General features: G+C 36.9%; 1 protein-coding gene and 1 long non-coding RNA gene across 7 annotated transcripts in view; one reads left to right on the forward strand and one right to left on the reverse strand.

Moving 5' to 3' along the window:
* GPR149 (G protein-coupled receptor 149) overlaps positions 1-14,884 on the forward strand; it is a 75,045-nt gene extending 60,161 nt beyond the window's left edge. For 2 of the 4 annotated variants that reach the window (XM_089332170.1, XM_002716308.6), the window contains exon 4: positions 11,538-14,884. In XM_089332170.1, the coding sequence (XP_089188296.1) occupies positions 11,538-12,110 (573 nt within the window). In that variant the 3' untranslated portion in view covers positions 12,111-14,884. The remainder of the gene's footprint in view (positions 1-11,537) is intronic. The other 2 variants (XM_089332171.1, XM_089332172.1) reach the window with 1 other exon arrangement.
* LOC138849360 (uncharacterized) overlaps positions 1-15,957 on the reverse strand; it is a 65,529-nt gene that overhangs the window by 46,131 nt on the left and 3,441 nt on the right. Inside the window, exons 2-3 of one of the 3 annotated variants that reach the window (XR_016233246.1) lie at positions 15,670-15,833; positions 15,171-15,428 (exon numbers count right to left, since the gene is read on the reverse strand). The exons of 1 other annotated variant lie outside the window; for it this stretch is intronic. This is a non-coding gene — a long non-coding RNA (uncharacterized LOC138849360). Of the gene's footprint in view, positions 1-15,170; positions 15,429-15,573; positions 15,834-15,957 lie in introns of those variants that run through there. One more of the 3 variants, XR_016233245.1, reaches the window with a different exon arrangement.

Consider the following 15,957-nt stretch of genomic DNA (forward strand, 5'->3'; position numbering starts at 1 on the left):
AATCTGTCATCTGTTTCTGTAGCTTTGTTTCTTCAAGCTGATACTTTTTTTGCAATATGCTGTCTGATAAAAAATAGTCTTGTCTTCTGTGCTTATTTCACCTTAGAGATACATAAGAGATTTAGTTTCCATTAGATAAGAGAATGGAAAAATCTGATAATCCAAGAGTAACAACAACACACTTAAATTCAAAATTCTCACAGGATTCCTTGTAGCCTGTACTCATGGGCTAAGACAGACTGAAAAGTATGATTTGAAAATATAAGAATGCTAATTTCTATAAATAAGAAATAAAGTGATTTCAATGCAATGATATATTCATTTCAGAAACGTATCTTGGCCGGCACCGCGGCTCAATAGGCTAATCCTCCGCCTGCGGCGCCAGCACCCCGGCTTCTAGGCCTGGTCAAGGCACCAGATTCTGTCCCGGTTGCTCCTCTTCCAGGCCAGCTCTCTGCTGTGGCCCAGGAGTGCAGTGGAGGATGGCCCAAGTCCTTGGACCCTGCACCCACATGGGAGACCAGGAAAAGCACCTGGCTCCTGCCTTCGGACCAGCACAGTGCAGTGGCTGCAGCGGCCATTGCGGGGTGAACCAATATAAAAAAGGAAGACCTTTCTCTCTGTCTCTCTCTCTCACTGTCCACTCTGCCTGTAAAAAAGAAAGAAGGGAAGGGGAGGGGAGGGGAGGGGAGGGGAGGGGAGGGGAGGGGAGGGAAAAGAAACATATCTTGGCCATAAGATCAATGTAAAATGAGGTTTCATGCTGAAACTTGATCATTGTTCATCAGAATGGCTCATTTGTAATGTAAGTGGCATATGAAAGAAAAGCATTAGGATGTGTTAAAGATACTTTAAAAGATGAGAGTTTGCTTTTCTTCATATTCTGCTATAAAGCTGACTTTTGAGTTTTCATTATCCCCCCAACTGAAATTGAATTTTCTCTTGCACTACTCTAAGTCAATAATACTGCAAAATAATTTTAAAATTTATTCAAGAGATAATATAATTTTAGAAATGTAAGAAGCCAAACAGATTACATGTTTCTGGCTACTTAAAAGTATTTTCCATGCACCAGCAGCTACATAATCAACTGACAGATTTTAGTAAGTGCAGAATCTCAGGCCTCACCAAAAACTCTACTGAATCAGAATCTGCATTACTACACAACAAGTATTTTTAACTGACAAAAGCCAATTTATTAAATTTGATTGGGATCATGCTTTTGGTGTAAATAAATTATGCTTTGCTGCATCTTACAGCTGAAAAATTTTCTCCTACATTTTAAAATAGAAGGTTTATTGTTTTATAGTTTAAATTTAAGTCTGGAGTTGACTTTTGAATAAAGTATGAGGGAGTCCTGGGTTAATTTTTTTGTCTACAGAGGTGTTATTGCTCCAGTACTGTATATTGGAAATGCTATCTTTCTTACATTAAGTTGTTTTTGCACTTTAGTAAAAATTCAATTGAGTATTTTTTTTGAGTCTACCTTTGGATTCTTTTTCTGTTCCTCCAATAGTAACACAATCTTGGTTGTTGTACATTATTGAAATTAGGTAGACCATATTTCTCCAACCATAATTTTTTTCAGAACAATTTCAGGGAGTCTAGTTAATTTGCCTATCTATAGAACTGTTAGAATAATCTTGTTTATATCTACAGAAAAATCTCATTGAGATTCTGATAGGAAATACATTAAATTTATGTATCAGTTTGGGATAATTTATCTTTACTATGTAAAGTTTTTCAGTTTGTGAACAAAATGTGTCTTTTCATTTATTCAGATCTTTGATTTCTTTAGTAGTGTCATGTCGTATCCAGCATAGAAGCCCTGTACTTGTTTGGCTTTTTTGAGTAATTATAAATGGCACTTTCTTTTCAATTTAGATATCCAAATGTTCATTGCTAGCGTATAGAAATAAAAATGATTTTATATGTTTGACTTGTATTCTAAAACTTGATGAGATGATTCATTACTTCTAATACTTTTTTTAAATATTTCTTGGGATTTTCTATGTAGACTAACCGTGACAGACAATTTCGTTAAATTATTGCACTGACTAGTGAGACATAACATCCTTGCATTGTTCCTGATCATAGGAGCAAATCAGTCTTTCTCCATTAGATACATTGTTAGCTGTAGGATTTTTATAGATACTTTTTATCAAAGTCAGACAGCTTTATATCCCTGTTTTCCTGACTCTGCTTTTATCATAGATGAATGTTTGATTTTATCAAATACTTTTTCTGCATCAATTGATATGTTTATTTTATTTTTTATTCTTCAGCCTACTACTACAGTGGATGTTTATCATCAGTTTTTAATACTGAATCAGCCTTGCATTTCATGAATAAGTCTCACTTTTGCATGATATATAATTATTTTTATAGATTGCTGAATTTCATTAGATAATATTTCTAAGGTTTCTTGCATATATATTCATGAGTGACATCAATCTGTGGTTTTATTTTTGTATATTGTATCTGTATAGTTTTAATGTCAGGGTAAGTAAGGCTTATCAAACAAATAAGAGAGTGTTCCTTAAATTTCAGTTTTTTGAAATATCGTGTAGCATTTACATTAATTCCTCTTTAAATGCTTCATAGATTTTTCCAGTAAAACCATCTGGGCCTGTGGCAATTTCATTTTGGCATTTAAAAATCATGACTTTATTTGCCTTAATGGTGACAGTGATATTCAAAGCATCTATATGAGCACATTGTCATAGTATTTTTCAAGGAATCAATCCATAACCTTTGTCAGATTTAAATGTGTAGTCATATTCCTTTATCATCCCTTCAATGTCTGCAGAGTCTGTAGTGATACCCCATTTCATTCCTCACACTGATAATTTGTGTCTTCTCTTCTTTGTGTTGCTGGTGGTTTATCAGTTCTACTGATCTGTTCAAAAACAACTCCTTGATTTAATTAATTTCCCCTACTGTTTTTCTATTTTCAATTTCACTGATGTCTACCCTTAACTTGCCACGTCCTCCTTTATATCTGTTTAGTTTATTTTTCTTTTTCTAGAAAAATTATTGAGGAGAGCGCTTAGGTAACTGACTTAAGATTATTCCTCTTTTTAGTGAAAAAATTTGATGCTTCAAATTTTCCTCTCAGGAGCATGCCTTTTGTGCACTGGTTAAGAGACTGCATGGAACACTGCCATCCCATGGTGGAGTGCCTGGGATCATGTCCCATCCAGATTACTACTAATTTTGTGCCCTGGGAGGCAGCTCAAGTACTTGGGTCCCTGTGGCCCATACTGGAGATTTGGATTGAGTTCCTTCTGGCTCCTGGCTTTGGCTTTCAATCAGCCCTGGCCATCATGGGCATTCAGCAAGTGAACCAATGGATAGGAACATTCTCTCTCTCTCTCCCCCCTTCCCCCCAGTACATACACAAATAATTTTTAAATAACTCTATAGTTCATCCTATATCTGCCATTTCTACCACCAGTACTGAAGTTCCAATCATTTTTTCCTTGACATATGATTTTTAAAATCTTAATGGCTCTCCTACCACTTCACTCTCCTTCCCCATCTCCATCTTTCAGAGTCAGTTACCTTCTTAGACTCTGAGTGGCACAGTTGAAAGGATTTAGAATTGGAACTGAGTTTAAACACAGTTCAAAAGTTACTTTCCCATGCAATCTGGGCAAGATAGTTTACATCTTCACACTTCAACTTAAATCTATCTGTGAAATGCAAATAAATTTACCCTTATGATTATAGATTTCACATGTAAAGAGGCAATCACAGTGCTTTTGCACATAGCAGTCACTCTATCTGGCTTCATTCCTTTCTTTTCCTTAATTGTAGAAACAAAAGCCAGTGGTTCTTCCTTGTCTTTGGTGTATCAAAATTTATTTTATTGAGCCCTGGTTCTAATCTCTATTTCCAGCCTCATTTACCTCAACTCTGATTTCCCAGAATTCCATCTGCCTTTGTTCTTCATTTTCCCTCATCCCAGTTTTGTTCTTACTGAAATAACCTTTTTGGACACCATTTAGAAAATCATTTTCTTCAGTTTCTCTTCTGAATATTCCTTTTACATCCTAAAGCAAATAAATTCCTTTCCTCTCTTCTATTCCAAAGGATAGTGATGGGTTCTAGATGCCTCAGGACAGAGAAGTGTTTTTCATATTTTATTTCATATCACTATGCCTTGAAGTAACAGGTAACTAAGGGCAGAAGGCTGGCGACAGATATTTCTGGATTTAGATTTGACTCTTCCATTTATGGACTTGCATTACCTCCCATGACTCAATCATTTCATCAATAAATTTAGAATGGGCCGGCGCCGCAGCTCACTAGGCTAATCCTCCGCCTTGCGGCGCCGGCACACCAGGTTCTAGTCCCGGTAAGGGCACCGGATTCTGTCCCGGTTGCCCCTCTTCCAGGCCAGCTCTCTGCTGTGGCCAGGGAGTGCAGTGGAGGATGGCCCAAGTGCTTGGGCCCTGCACCCCATGGGAGACCAGGATAAGTACCTGGCTCCTGCCTTCGGATCAGTGCGGTGCGCCGGCCACAGCGCGCCGGCCGCGGCGGCCATTGGAGGGTGAACCAACGGCAAAGGAAGACCTTTCTCTCTGTCTCTCACTCTCACTATCCACTCTGCCTGTCAATAAATAAATAAATAAATAAATTTAGAATGATCCAGTTTGTAAGACTGATGTAACCATTAACAAGAAAACTATATATAAAGTGTTTAGCATGTTCACTAGGGTGAAAAAATATTTATGATGAATATTAATCATAAAGCAACCTAGACCTTCAGTTCCTTGCCTACTCTCTTGCCTTTGAGCAATTCTGTGTTTTATTTCAGTATGTGGAATATTTATATGAAGATGACAGGACAATATGAGGAAATCTGGGGAGGTGAATGAATGAAAATATGGATGGTAATCCTGTAGTTTCGTATATGGAATCAGATTCCAAAAAGTAACATTAAAACTCCACTTGTCCTTTAATCACAAAGTTCTTGCCTTCCTAGTTATTTTTTCTCTAAGTATCTAGATCCCTGCTCCCCTAAATCATCCCAGATGTTTACTTGACTTGAAGTCCTCAATGTCTATTTTACAGGTCTAAAAGTCACCAATATTACCTAAAAATGATTTATGTCTGTTTAATTTAAATTATCAGTCTCTTGGAGTATTCATAAGTAAGTAATACAGTTTTAGCTTTGAGGGCAGAAAACCCTTGATCAACTCCTGGCTCAAGCAGGTAACAAAGTACAATGGGTAGAGCACTTAACCAGGATATGAGAGATCTGAGTCCTAGTGCCATTGTACAACTGCCTAGGCGGTGCTGGGCAAATACCTTCAGGTCTCTGGCTGTTAGTTCTCCTTTTATAAAATGAGAAATTACATCTTCATGGTCTTTGGTAAGTGCATCTATCCTACGTGCTGTAATATAACTTTCATAACTTGAGGGATTCAGATCAACAGAACACTTTACACTTTGTTAGGAGAGAAATGTAGAGCAATCCTTTTTATATTATAATTTCACCCTGAGTTCACCTAGAAGCTCATACAAAAAAGCTAAAAAACATTCAGTATTCCCAAGGTCACTAAGTCTAAGCAAATTATCACAGCAGGTTTTTTGTACTAATGTGTTTACCATGGCATGCTCCCTTCTTCTGAAGTGTTTGTGAGGTTTAGCTACTGCTTCTTATTTCCAAATAAAAAGCTCCCAGCCACCCACACTCCGGAATGCAGCAATAATGGATTATCATGATTCCTGACAGCACATGCTAACTCTCAGACTTTTAAATGAAAACAGACTATGAAATGAATATTTCGGTTTCTGAATTTATCATTATTCGTCATGCAATAAACTTCATATACAATTATATATCCCATATCCTCCTGTTTTCAGAAAAATATTATCTAATATGCCTTTCTGAGGTACGTGCAACTATTTTCACTTATATGAGATTGTTACAGCAATAGTTTAAAAGATCCTATTTTCATGCTCTAGAAAGTTAAAATATGGAATCTAAAGAGTATATAAAGTCATTGTTGCAGATTCATTTACATGCAATTGGTTTTGTTCATGCAGAAAATAATTTTTGGGGCCTGTTCTGTGGCGTAGCAGGTAAAGCTGCCGCCTGCAGTGTCGGCATCCCATATGGGCGCAGGTTCAAGTCTCGGCTGCTCCACTTCCAATCCAGCTCTCTGCTATGGACAGTAGAAGATGGCCCCAGTCCTTGAGCCCCTGCTCCCATGTGGGAGACCTGGAGGAAGCTCCTGGCTCCTGGCTTCGGATTGGTGCAGCTCCAGCCATTGCAGCCAACTGGAGAGTGAAACAGCGGATGGAAGAGCTCTTTCGCTCTCAAACACACTCTCTCTCTCTCTCTCTCTGCCTCTCCTTCTTTGTCTGTGTAACTTTTTCAAGTAAATAAATTTTAAAAATTTTTGAAAACCTGTCACATAAAAGCAGAGTTATGACAGTGAAAATAAGGATCAATAAGGAATCTTCTTGTGCCTTGAGAAAATCATGTTCTATGTGGATCTGAGGAAAATGCTATGTACCCCTAGTTTCAGAAGAAAATGAATAGATGTAGGACTTTGACAAATACATTTTATTTCCATAGGTATGTTTATACCTGTTGGAATAAGACCTTGTACTGTATTACCAGTTTCCTAGGGCTACTGTAATAAATTTTCACAATAGAAGATTGTTTCCCACTTCTAAGACCAACAGCAGGGTCATGCTCCCTCTAAATATCTACGGCAGAGTCCTATCTTGCCTCAATGGTGGCTGCTGGCAATCCTTGGTGTTCCTCACCTAGAGACAGTAAAACTCCAATGGTCATTTGAATCTTCATATGACCATCTTGACTCTGTGTAGCTGTGTCCAAATTTCCCTATTCCTAATCCAGTGGTACTGTGTCCAATAACAAAACTTTGGATATCCAAAGATATGTCATTGGATTCAGATTCATCCTAATCCAGTATGATCTCATTTTAATTTCATTACATCTGCAAAAGCACTATCTCCACACAGTCATATTCACAGGTTAGAGGTGGGCATGAATTTTGGGAGCAACATTATTATACCCAATACAAATGTGAAAATACACTACTATTACCAGGTACTTGTATTATATCCTTCTTCTTAGTAGAAAATACTCATTTTCTCCTTTTATTGCTTTTTATTTTTAGTGTTTTTGAATTTGTTCTGATTTTTTGAATGATTTCCAAATCCATGGACTACACTACGGTTTGTGAATTAGGTTGCATTCCCTTCTCTTTTTTCTGAGACATGACTCTTTATTTGAACTCTATTGACATTAACAGTTGCTGGAATCAAACTTTATGATAGTTTTTCCAGTAAAATTAGAAGGAAGATTTTTTTATTCTTTTTTAAAGTAGTTATTTATTTACTTTGAAAGTCAGAATTACAGAAAGGGTGAGACAGAGAGAGATTCTTCCATCTACTGGTTCACTCCCCAGATAATGGCAACAGCCCAGGCAGGCCAAAGCCAGGAGCCAAGAGCTTTATTCAAGTCTCCCATGTGGGTGGGAGGGGCCCAAATATTTGGGCCATCTTCAGCTGCGTTCCCCAGGCACATCAGCAGGGAGCTGTACCAGAAGTAGAGCAGTCAGAACTTGAACTGGTGCTCATATGGGATGCTGGCATCACAAGCAGCAGCTTTATTCACTACACCACAATGCCAGCCCTAGAATCTGTTTATTACAAGACATTGTTCACTTCAGAGTAATAAATATTTGACAAAACAAGAGTATACAAATATCCCTTTTCAAGATCCTCTTTTCATTTTTAAAGTACATACTCAACAGTGAAATTGCTAGGTCATGTAATTCTACTTTTTAAATTTTTGAGGTGGCTTTAAGCCACATGCCATAATGCTGGCCTGTAGGCTATAGTCATTTTCAATAGGGCACTCCCTTGGAATTCATTTTGTTTTCCACAGTATGTGTACCTTTCTCATGAGCAGTGTTCAACAGTCCCAATTCCTACACATCCTCATTAACATTCGTTGTTTTCTGGGCTTTTCACAGCAGCCATCCTAATGTGAGGGAGGCATCCCAATGTAGTTATGAGCTGCGTTTCTCTAATGATTACCACTATGCTTCTTACCTACTTGTGTATCTTCTCCAGCAAAATGCCTATTCAAGGCTTTGTGCAGGCTTTAATCAGGTTGTTTTTTGTTGTCTCTGTGTTTTTACCCCCAATGATTCTTTAAAGGAGATTACTATTTGAACAAGAATGTTTCGCAAAATGATTTCAATAGCTCAAGACTGTGAGCCTTTTCAGAAAAATGAGGCTTTATACTTAGCCAAACTCTGGCACTATGCAATTCTCAAATGCCAATTTTAATGAGCTGCCATTTGATAACTCAGTAAAACTTGTTTGTTCATTTGAAGGTAAGGGTTTTAGCATGAGGGAGTGACTGAAATCTACATTATGTGGATGTATAAAATCAGAAGTAGGAAAATTCTTCATCACATTTGCTTTTAAATCAGTTTCTCATCAGTGATGCAAGTTAGTACATGTAACACCATTATTATGCTGTAGAAGCTCTGGTGAAGGTTCTTTGAAGATAGACATGCCTAAATTGCTGGGGAACTATCTGATAATTCACTTTTCTCAATGTATGTTGCTTGAAAATAATGTACTACACAGCACTCTGTTTATAAAGTATTCAATTTCAAAGAGAAAACTTAGAAAGTTTTAAGTACTGAGTTAGGGCATTAATTTTTTCTTGTAATCACATATAATATAAGGGAGTTCAGTTTTCAGATTAAAAAACTGCAGATCTTTTCTTGATTTTTAAGAACAATTTCAAAATGCTACCTTTGTATGAAATCTCTACCAGGAAGCATTCCTTGGACCTCAATAAGCCTTGGTTTTCTGTCTTAATAGCTGCACTTGGAGCTAAATTTTTATTTTGTGTATTCACGTCCTCTTCACTCAATCATCTGTGAAGTCTTTGAATAAAGTATATCTCTGTACACCCAATGCAAGCAATCTTTCACTTAACAGATATGAAGGAACTTCAAAAAGTTCATAGAAAATGCACACTGTGAAAAATTTATGCCTGGATTTCAAAATTTTCTGCACAACAAACTTAGATTTTAATTCCATTTTCAGCCAACTTTTTGAAGTACCCTTGTACTGAGCAAATGTTTATTAGATTAAAAAAAATAAATGAAGGACATTTCCTCTTTGCCAAAAGTTGCCATCACTTACATAATGCTGTGGTACAGTAACAATGCCTAAGTGTTGTACCTCTGTTTTTCATGCTTCAGCCAACATCACATATATGGAGTTGATGAAGTTCTTTACCTCAGCCGAGGACTACACTAAGCTTTATATTGTAAATTTTCAGTTTCACTTTACAATGTAAGACCCTGAGATTCAGTTCCTAGGTTTCCTTGTGGATAAGGAGAATTCAAGATCTCTCCAGAAAGGATAACTAGGAAATACCAGTGACTTGTCTCAGACTTCCAAGGCTACATTTTTCATGGTCCCTAAATTCTAGGAATGAGGTATGGAGGTACCCCTCAGTGGAGTTCATGAGTCATTCTCTTATTTTTTTCTAAATGTAAAGAGAATTTAAACTGCTTTCCAATGATGGGAATGTGATCCTTGGCTTTCTATAGCCACTAGTGTTGGGTCCAGACATAAAATGCCCAGGGCAAATAGTGACTAACATTTCCACTTCTTATGCCCTATTTGCCTAATTCTGGTGTGCAAACATTTCAGTGTGAAAACAGGGACAGTCACAGGGAACTAGGAAGGCTGCTCATCCTAATTGTGACAAAATACAATTAACCCCCATGCCAATTCTCCTGGTGGACAAACACATGGCAAACCAATCATTAGTAACTACAGGTTTTATAGGTGGTAAGCACGTGTATAAAAAGTATGTGTTAAATCTACATCATCTCTTCTTTTTCTGGACTACAGCATTTCTTTAGTTAGAGCCTTGGATCTCAAGCTTTACCATGCAACAGAATTACCCAGAGGGTCTGTGAAAGCACAAACTGCTGGACCCTATGCCATGAGTTTCTAAGGGTAGGACTCAAGAATCTACATTTCTTGGGACCAGGCCTCTGGCACAGCAGGTTAAGCCACCCTGTGCAGTGCCTGAATCCCATATGAGCACCTGTTCATGACCTGGCTGCTTCATTTCCAATGCAGCTCCCTGTTACTGTACCTGAGAAAGCAGTGGAAGACAGCCCATGTCCTTGGGCCCCTGCATTAACATGGGAAACCTGGAAGAAGCTCCTGGCTCCTGGTTTTGGCCAGGCCTGGCCCCAGCCGTTGCAGCCATTTAGATAGTGAACCAGCTAATGGAAAAGCTCTCTATCACTCTGTCTATACTTCTGTCTGTCTCTCTAACTTTGCCTTTCAAATAAATAAATACACTTTAAAAAATTTACATTTCTAACAAGTCTAAAAAGTCATTAGGTGATGATGTTGTTCTGGGGACTCAGTTTTCTGAACTGCTGCTCTAAGTCTGTGTTCTGAGAATATCTTAAAATAAAAAGGGGTCTGGTGAAAGTACGAATGCATGAATCAACAACATTCTTTTATAAGAATTAATGTGTCTTCTTCATTACTTAATCACTTCTTGTGGAATAATAGAAAAGACTTAAATTTTCAAGCCAATTTCTTTTTTATCATTTTAGGATTTATGTATGTATTTTGGAAATCAGAATTAGAGAGAGGGAGAGACAGAGATCTTCCATCTGCTAGTTCACTCCCCTGATGGCTGCAACAGCCAGGGCTGAGCCAGGCAGAAGCCTGGAGTTTCATCAAGGTCTCCCACATGGGTAGCAGAAGCCCAAACACTTGGACCATCTTCAGCTGCTTTTCCCAGGCCATTAGGAGGGAGCTAGATTCAAGCCAATTTCAAGCAAACTTTTGCAACAGTGTGGAGGAGTTCTCTCTCCTTGGGCTTACTGTAATGACTGGTATTACTCTGAGGAAAAGTGAGTACCCTGTATTATAATTCTACTGAATTTTGAGTCCTCTTATGTATGCTCAAACCCAGCAGCTGAAATATCCTTTGTAATTAATCTGAGTCATTATTTCACAATTATCTTTCTTCCTGGAATACTAAACAGAAAAAAATAGTGCATGTTGATCACACAACCTGAATTTCTTTGAACCTATGCAAAAATTTTAATATCACTAAATTTATAACAGATATAAAAGTAATTCCAGAACGTAAATATGCATTCAATTTTATACCCAAGTTCTGCCCTTGGAAATATCTATTGTTTTTCATTGGTGCACAGATTTTTGCCTTTAGCTGTAGAGATATGCTCCTTATCTTCCAGAAAGGTTACTGACTGCTCTCATTTAAATACCATATTTGACCTAAGAAAAAATGAGGTATGGTGTTTTGCAGGTATAATTTAAATAGCATTTCTCTAAAAGGTTTCTAGGAAAATGCAGTTGAAATAGAAAAACTTTACTATTGTGATGAATAAAATGAATTTCTAAATGTCCCTATCTCAGAGACTAGTTTTCAATAATAACAATTTTGTTTTTGTCTTCAGCGTTCCAGTGGTGGTCTTGCCATTCCTCTGTGTGCATTCCAGGGGACTGTGTCTCTCCATGCACCAACAGGGAAAACCCTATCTCTTTCTACTTATGAGGTGAGCGCAGAAGGGCAAAAAATAACCCCAGCCTCTAAGAAAATAGAAGTCTATCGATCCAAAAGTGTTGGCCATGAACCAAATTCAGAGGATTCTCCTAACACATTTGCGGACACCAGTGTGAAAATACACTTGGAGGTTCTTGAAATTTGCGAAAATGAAGAGGCCTTGGATACTGTTTCTATCATTAGCAACATCAGCCAGTCCTCCACAAAGGTCAGATCTCCATCCCTACGCTACTCACGAAAAGAAAACAGATTTGTTTCATGTGATTTAGGGGAAACAGCCTCATACTCTCTCTTTTTACCCACAAGCAATCCTGATGGTGATATCAACATCTCCATTCCAGACACTGTTGAAGCACACAGGCAGAACAGTAAACGACAGCATCAAGAGAGGGATGGCTACCAGGAGGAAATCCAGCTGTTAAACAAAGCTTACAGGAAAAGAGAGGAAGAAAGCAAGGGTAATTAGAGGTGCTTTGGGCTAACAGAAGAAGGCCCTGAAACTTCAAAATACAAAACTAACACCTTTGTTCTGAGAACTGATTTGCTTTCATTTGTTGGTCTGCATAAGCTTAACCAATTTACTAGTTAATTATTTTTAGTGCCAACAGTTGGAACCAGTGCACACACTTAAGTGCATTTTATGTATTACCTAAAGATCACACACTGTGGTAATTAAAAGATTTTGTTTCTTATCCAATTTTGAAAAAAAACTTCTGAATCAATTCTTGGCCTAGTTTACTACTATTTCTGCTTATATTTGTCAACCTCTCAGTAAACAAGAAAATCATATACATTCAATGAATATACTATTCCCATGCACGTGTTTTTACAGGTAAAAACTGTAAGGGAGGAAGAGACTTAAGGGGAATGAGAGACTTGCTGGAATGTTGCTAGCAAAGCAAGCTTACTAGAATTATGGCTTCAGCTTTACATGGATCTCTACGAAACCCATTCTTGTGTAAAATGACCAATAAGCTGCCAGTCTGGGGATACACATGATCCTAATCTATCAATACTTGCTACCTTAATTTCTATAAAATATAAATTGTATATTTTCCTTTTTCTTCTCTGTTATATTAAAGTGTTGTTCTTTTCAGTATGTCAAGGCTGATGGCCCATGAAACAAGTATGTTATGGGTTACAGGTGAAATCAGAAGTAGTCTTTAACTCCAACATTATTGGAAAAGGTTGTAATTGTACACTTCATTCTAGAATTGTTTTGTTTATATGAAGGAAAACTGGGGGGGGGGGGGATTTGCCAGATTAAATTATGAGAGCGTATCCAACTAGACTAACAAGCTTCTGGATAAAGCAGAAGAAAATCCTCTGAGTCTAAAATGAAAATGTTTGTTTCTAAAGCGGCAGATTAGGTAGATTTTCTTGGCCATTCTTGAAGCACAGAAATATTCATTTCAAATATTACTTCAAGTTCAGGTGATTTTTTTTGTTTCTACCCCAGAGACACGATGTGATATCCCAAATAAAGGAACAATTCATGTTATTAAGTAGCTGCATATATATTTAGATATTAATTTTAAAATATATTACACTGCAAAAATGCAAGAATCACATTATCAGAATGTTAGTAATGGATATTTCAAAAATTATGAAGTGATTTTCCTTCAAATTGCTTTACCCTATTCTTTCTGTAAAATGTATATTAAATGAGTTACTTTGGTATTTATTTCTAGTTATTGAGTTGACATTTTACACAGTATTAGACTTTGTGTACTCCTACCTCATTCACATGCATTTTCTATTTGTTTACAGATTGAGTGAATTATGTTTCAGAATTTTTAATTTGATTTCTATTTCATTGTATTGAATCAAAATTCTGAATTACTCAACATGGGCTTTCAGACTGTTTTATCTTCAGAGGGTGTTTTTTGGCTTTTTTGTTGAGGCTTGCTTGTTTACTTGCTTTTGCCACCAAGAAAAATCATTTTCAAAATGTTTATTCTTTTAATGGACTTTCTTCATCTCTCATTTAACTTTTCCATATCTCTATTTAAATTTGGGAATCAAATGTAATGTCATTAGTAATGTTTGTAAAGCAAGCTTCAAAAATGCATGGCATAAACTCAAATATATTCTTATTCAAAATATTCTAGTTTAAAAGACTTTGTATCATCAAGATTATTATTTCAACACAGTGACTAATGGGAGTATCAATCCGATGTTTTATATCAATTCTAAGTGTCTTTCTAAAGGAAAAAAATCAGTTGAATAATCAAATAATGCTTTTAAAAATAATTTGACAACTTAAACTCAGACATGTAATATTCTAAAGGATAAAGGTGACATTGCTTCTTTAAAATGGAATTTCTAGTAACAAGGAAATTAGAAATAAGACTGTAAGAAAGCTGAGGAAAACAGTAAATATCTGAATGCAAAAAAAATTTTTTTACCTATTCAGCATTTAAGATGAGAAGGATGATTTTGTGGAAATCAGTGTTTAAAGAGCATTAAGAATTGGATTAGAATACAATAATACCTGTTTTCCTTCCTGCCTTCCATTTAATTTTCACTGAATATAGGCCTTATCTGGGGAAACTGGAAAAAGAAGGATCTAGGATTATTTAATGGCTCTGGCATATTGCACAATATGGTGGATACACTCAAAACTTCGGCAATATCGAATAAATGCCAGAATTATTTGACCCAAAAACATATTTTAGAGGGTAGTCAGCATCATTTTACTAGCTAATCTGTCACACTCCAAACTCCAAGCCAACAGTAGCTGAATCTACAAGAAAAACCTACTAGGCCTTTGCCTAAACATGAATGGCTATTCCAAATTCTTGTTAAGAGAGGGGAAGATTAAACTACAAAATTCTTCTAAATCTACCTACTCTTTAGAGTGATTTTGATGGTAAAGTGTGTCTCTGGCATAGGAAATACTAGATATACATATATCTTGTGCTATATCCAAATATCTTACCCTTGTTTAGTTGTATTGTTCTTGTTATTAATAAATACTATGTTTTGTATAGATTATTTCTTTTCTCTATAAATAGATGAGTTGAAGCCAAAAACTACTTGTTATCTGTTAAAATATCACCAGTTGGGTGGTGATTCCTATAAACTGCAAGCACATAATCGCTAAAACCCATGGTAATCAAAATAAACAAATAATGTATAATCTATAAAATTTCCAATTGTGACTGACAGAAGCAACTCATTTTGAGGACAGCAAACATCACAAATATCACTCAGAATAAACAGTCTTTTTTCAATCTGGTTCTATAGTATTTAATTTTATAAATAGATTTTCTCTTAATTGCTTACATTTTTCAGTTACTTTCACTCCTATCTGTATTGTACTATTTAATAGCTGACTACAACATGATAGAAATTTTTCTAAATACTAGGGATTACAACTGTGAATAAAAACAAAACTAATATGTAAATATACATGTACTGTGAGTTTGAGCTAGTTGCAAAGTTAGAGAACATGGTCCAAAAAAGATTTCTCTCATTCCTGACACCAACTGTAAGTTCAGGGTGTTCCCCAAACCACTGTCAGTTTCTTTTTTTTTTTTTTTTTTTTAAGAATTATTTTATTTATTTGAAAGAGTTACAGAGAGAGGTAGAGCCAGAGAGAGAGAGAGAGAGAGGTCTTCCACTCCGCTGGTTCACTCCCCAGTTGACCAAAACAGCCACAGCTGAGCTGAGCTGAAGCCAGGAGCCAGGAGCCAGGAGCTTCTTCCAGGTCTCTCACACGAGTGCAGGGGCCCAAGGACTTGGGCCATCTTCCACTGCTTTCCCAGGCCATAGCAGAAAGCTGGATCAGAAAAGGAGCAGCCAGGACTTGAACTGGCGCCCACATGGGATCTGGTGCTGCAGGCTGGGGCTTTAACCCACTGCCCCACAGCGCCGGCCCCTGTCAGTTTCAATATTCACTATAAGGACTCAAAAAAATCACTCACAGAACACTATATACTCCTGGTTATAGTTTTACAGGTTAAAATCTGCCAAGAGAAGAAACTGAGTTCATGAAAAGTTCTATAGAACCTCCATCGTACTTTCCCGTTGTAGTAATGGACAATAAACTTTCCGCCAACCAATGAAGTTCATCTGAATCTTCAGGCCAGAGTCTTTACTGGACTCCATCATGGCATGAGCAGGAGTAAGCATGGCTCGTTGTTTATAGGACAGGTCTTGGTTTCCAGCTCCTCAGGAGATCAAGCTGAAACAGAATGACCATAGGTCCCCATTTAATATTTGGCTGGTCCAAGGCCCTAAGACAGTATCACTTTATCAGGCATGATACTCTAAAAAGTTTAGAAATTACTTCCCCATGGTCAGCACTG

Source organism: Oryctolagus cuniculus, chromosome 4, assembly GCF_051225735.1.
Source record: "Oryctolagus cuniculus isolate XC-2025 breed Fujian yellow rabbit chromosome 4, ASM5122573v1, whole genome shotgun sequence".
In the NCBI taxonomy this organism is placed as follows: Eukaryota; Metazoa; Chordata; class Mammalia; order Lagomorpha; family Leporidae; genus Oryctolagus; species Oryctolagus cuniculus.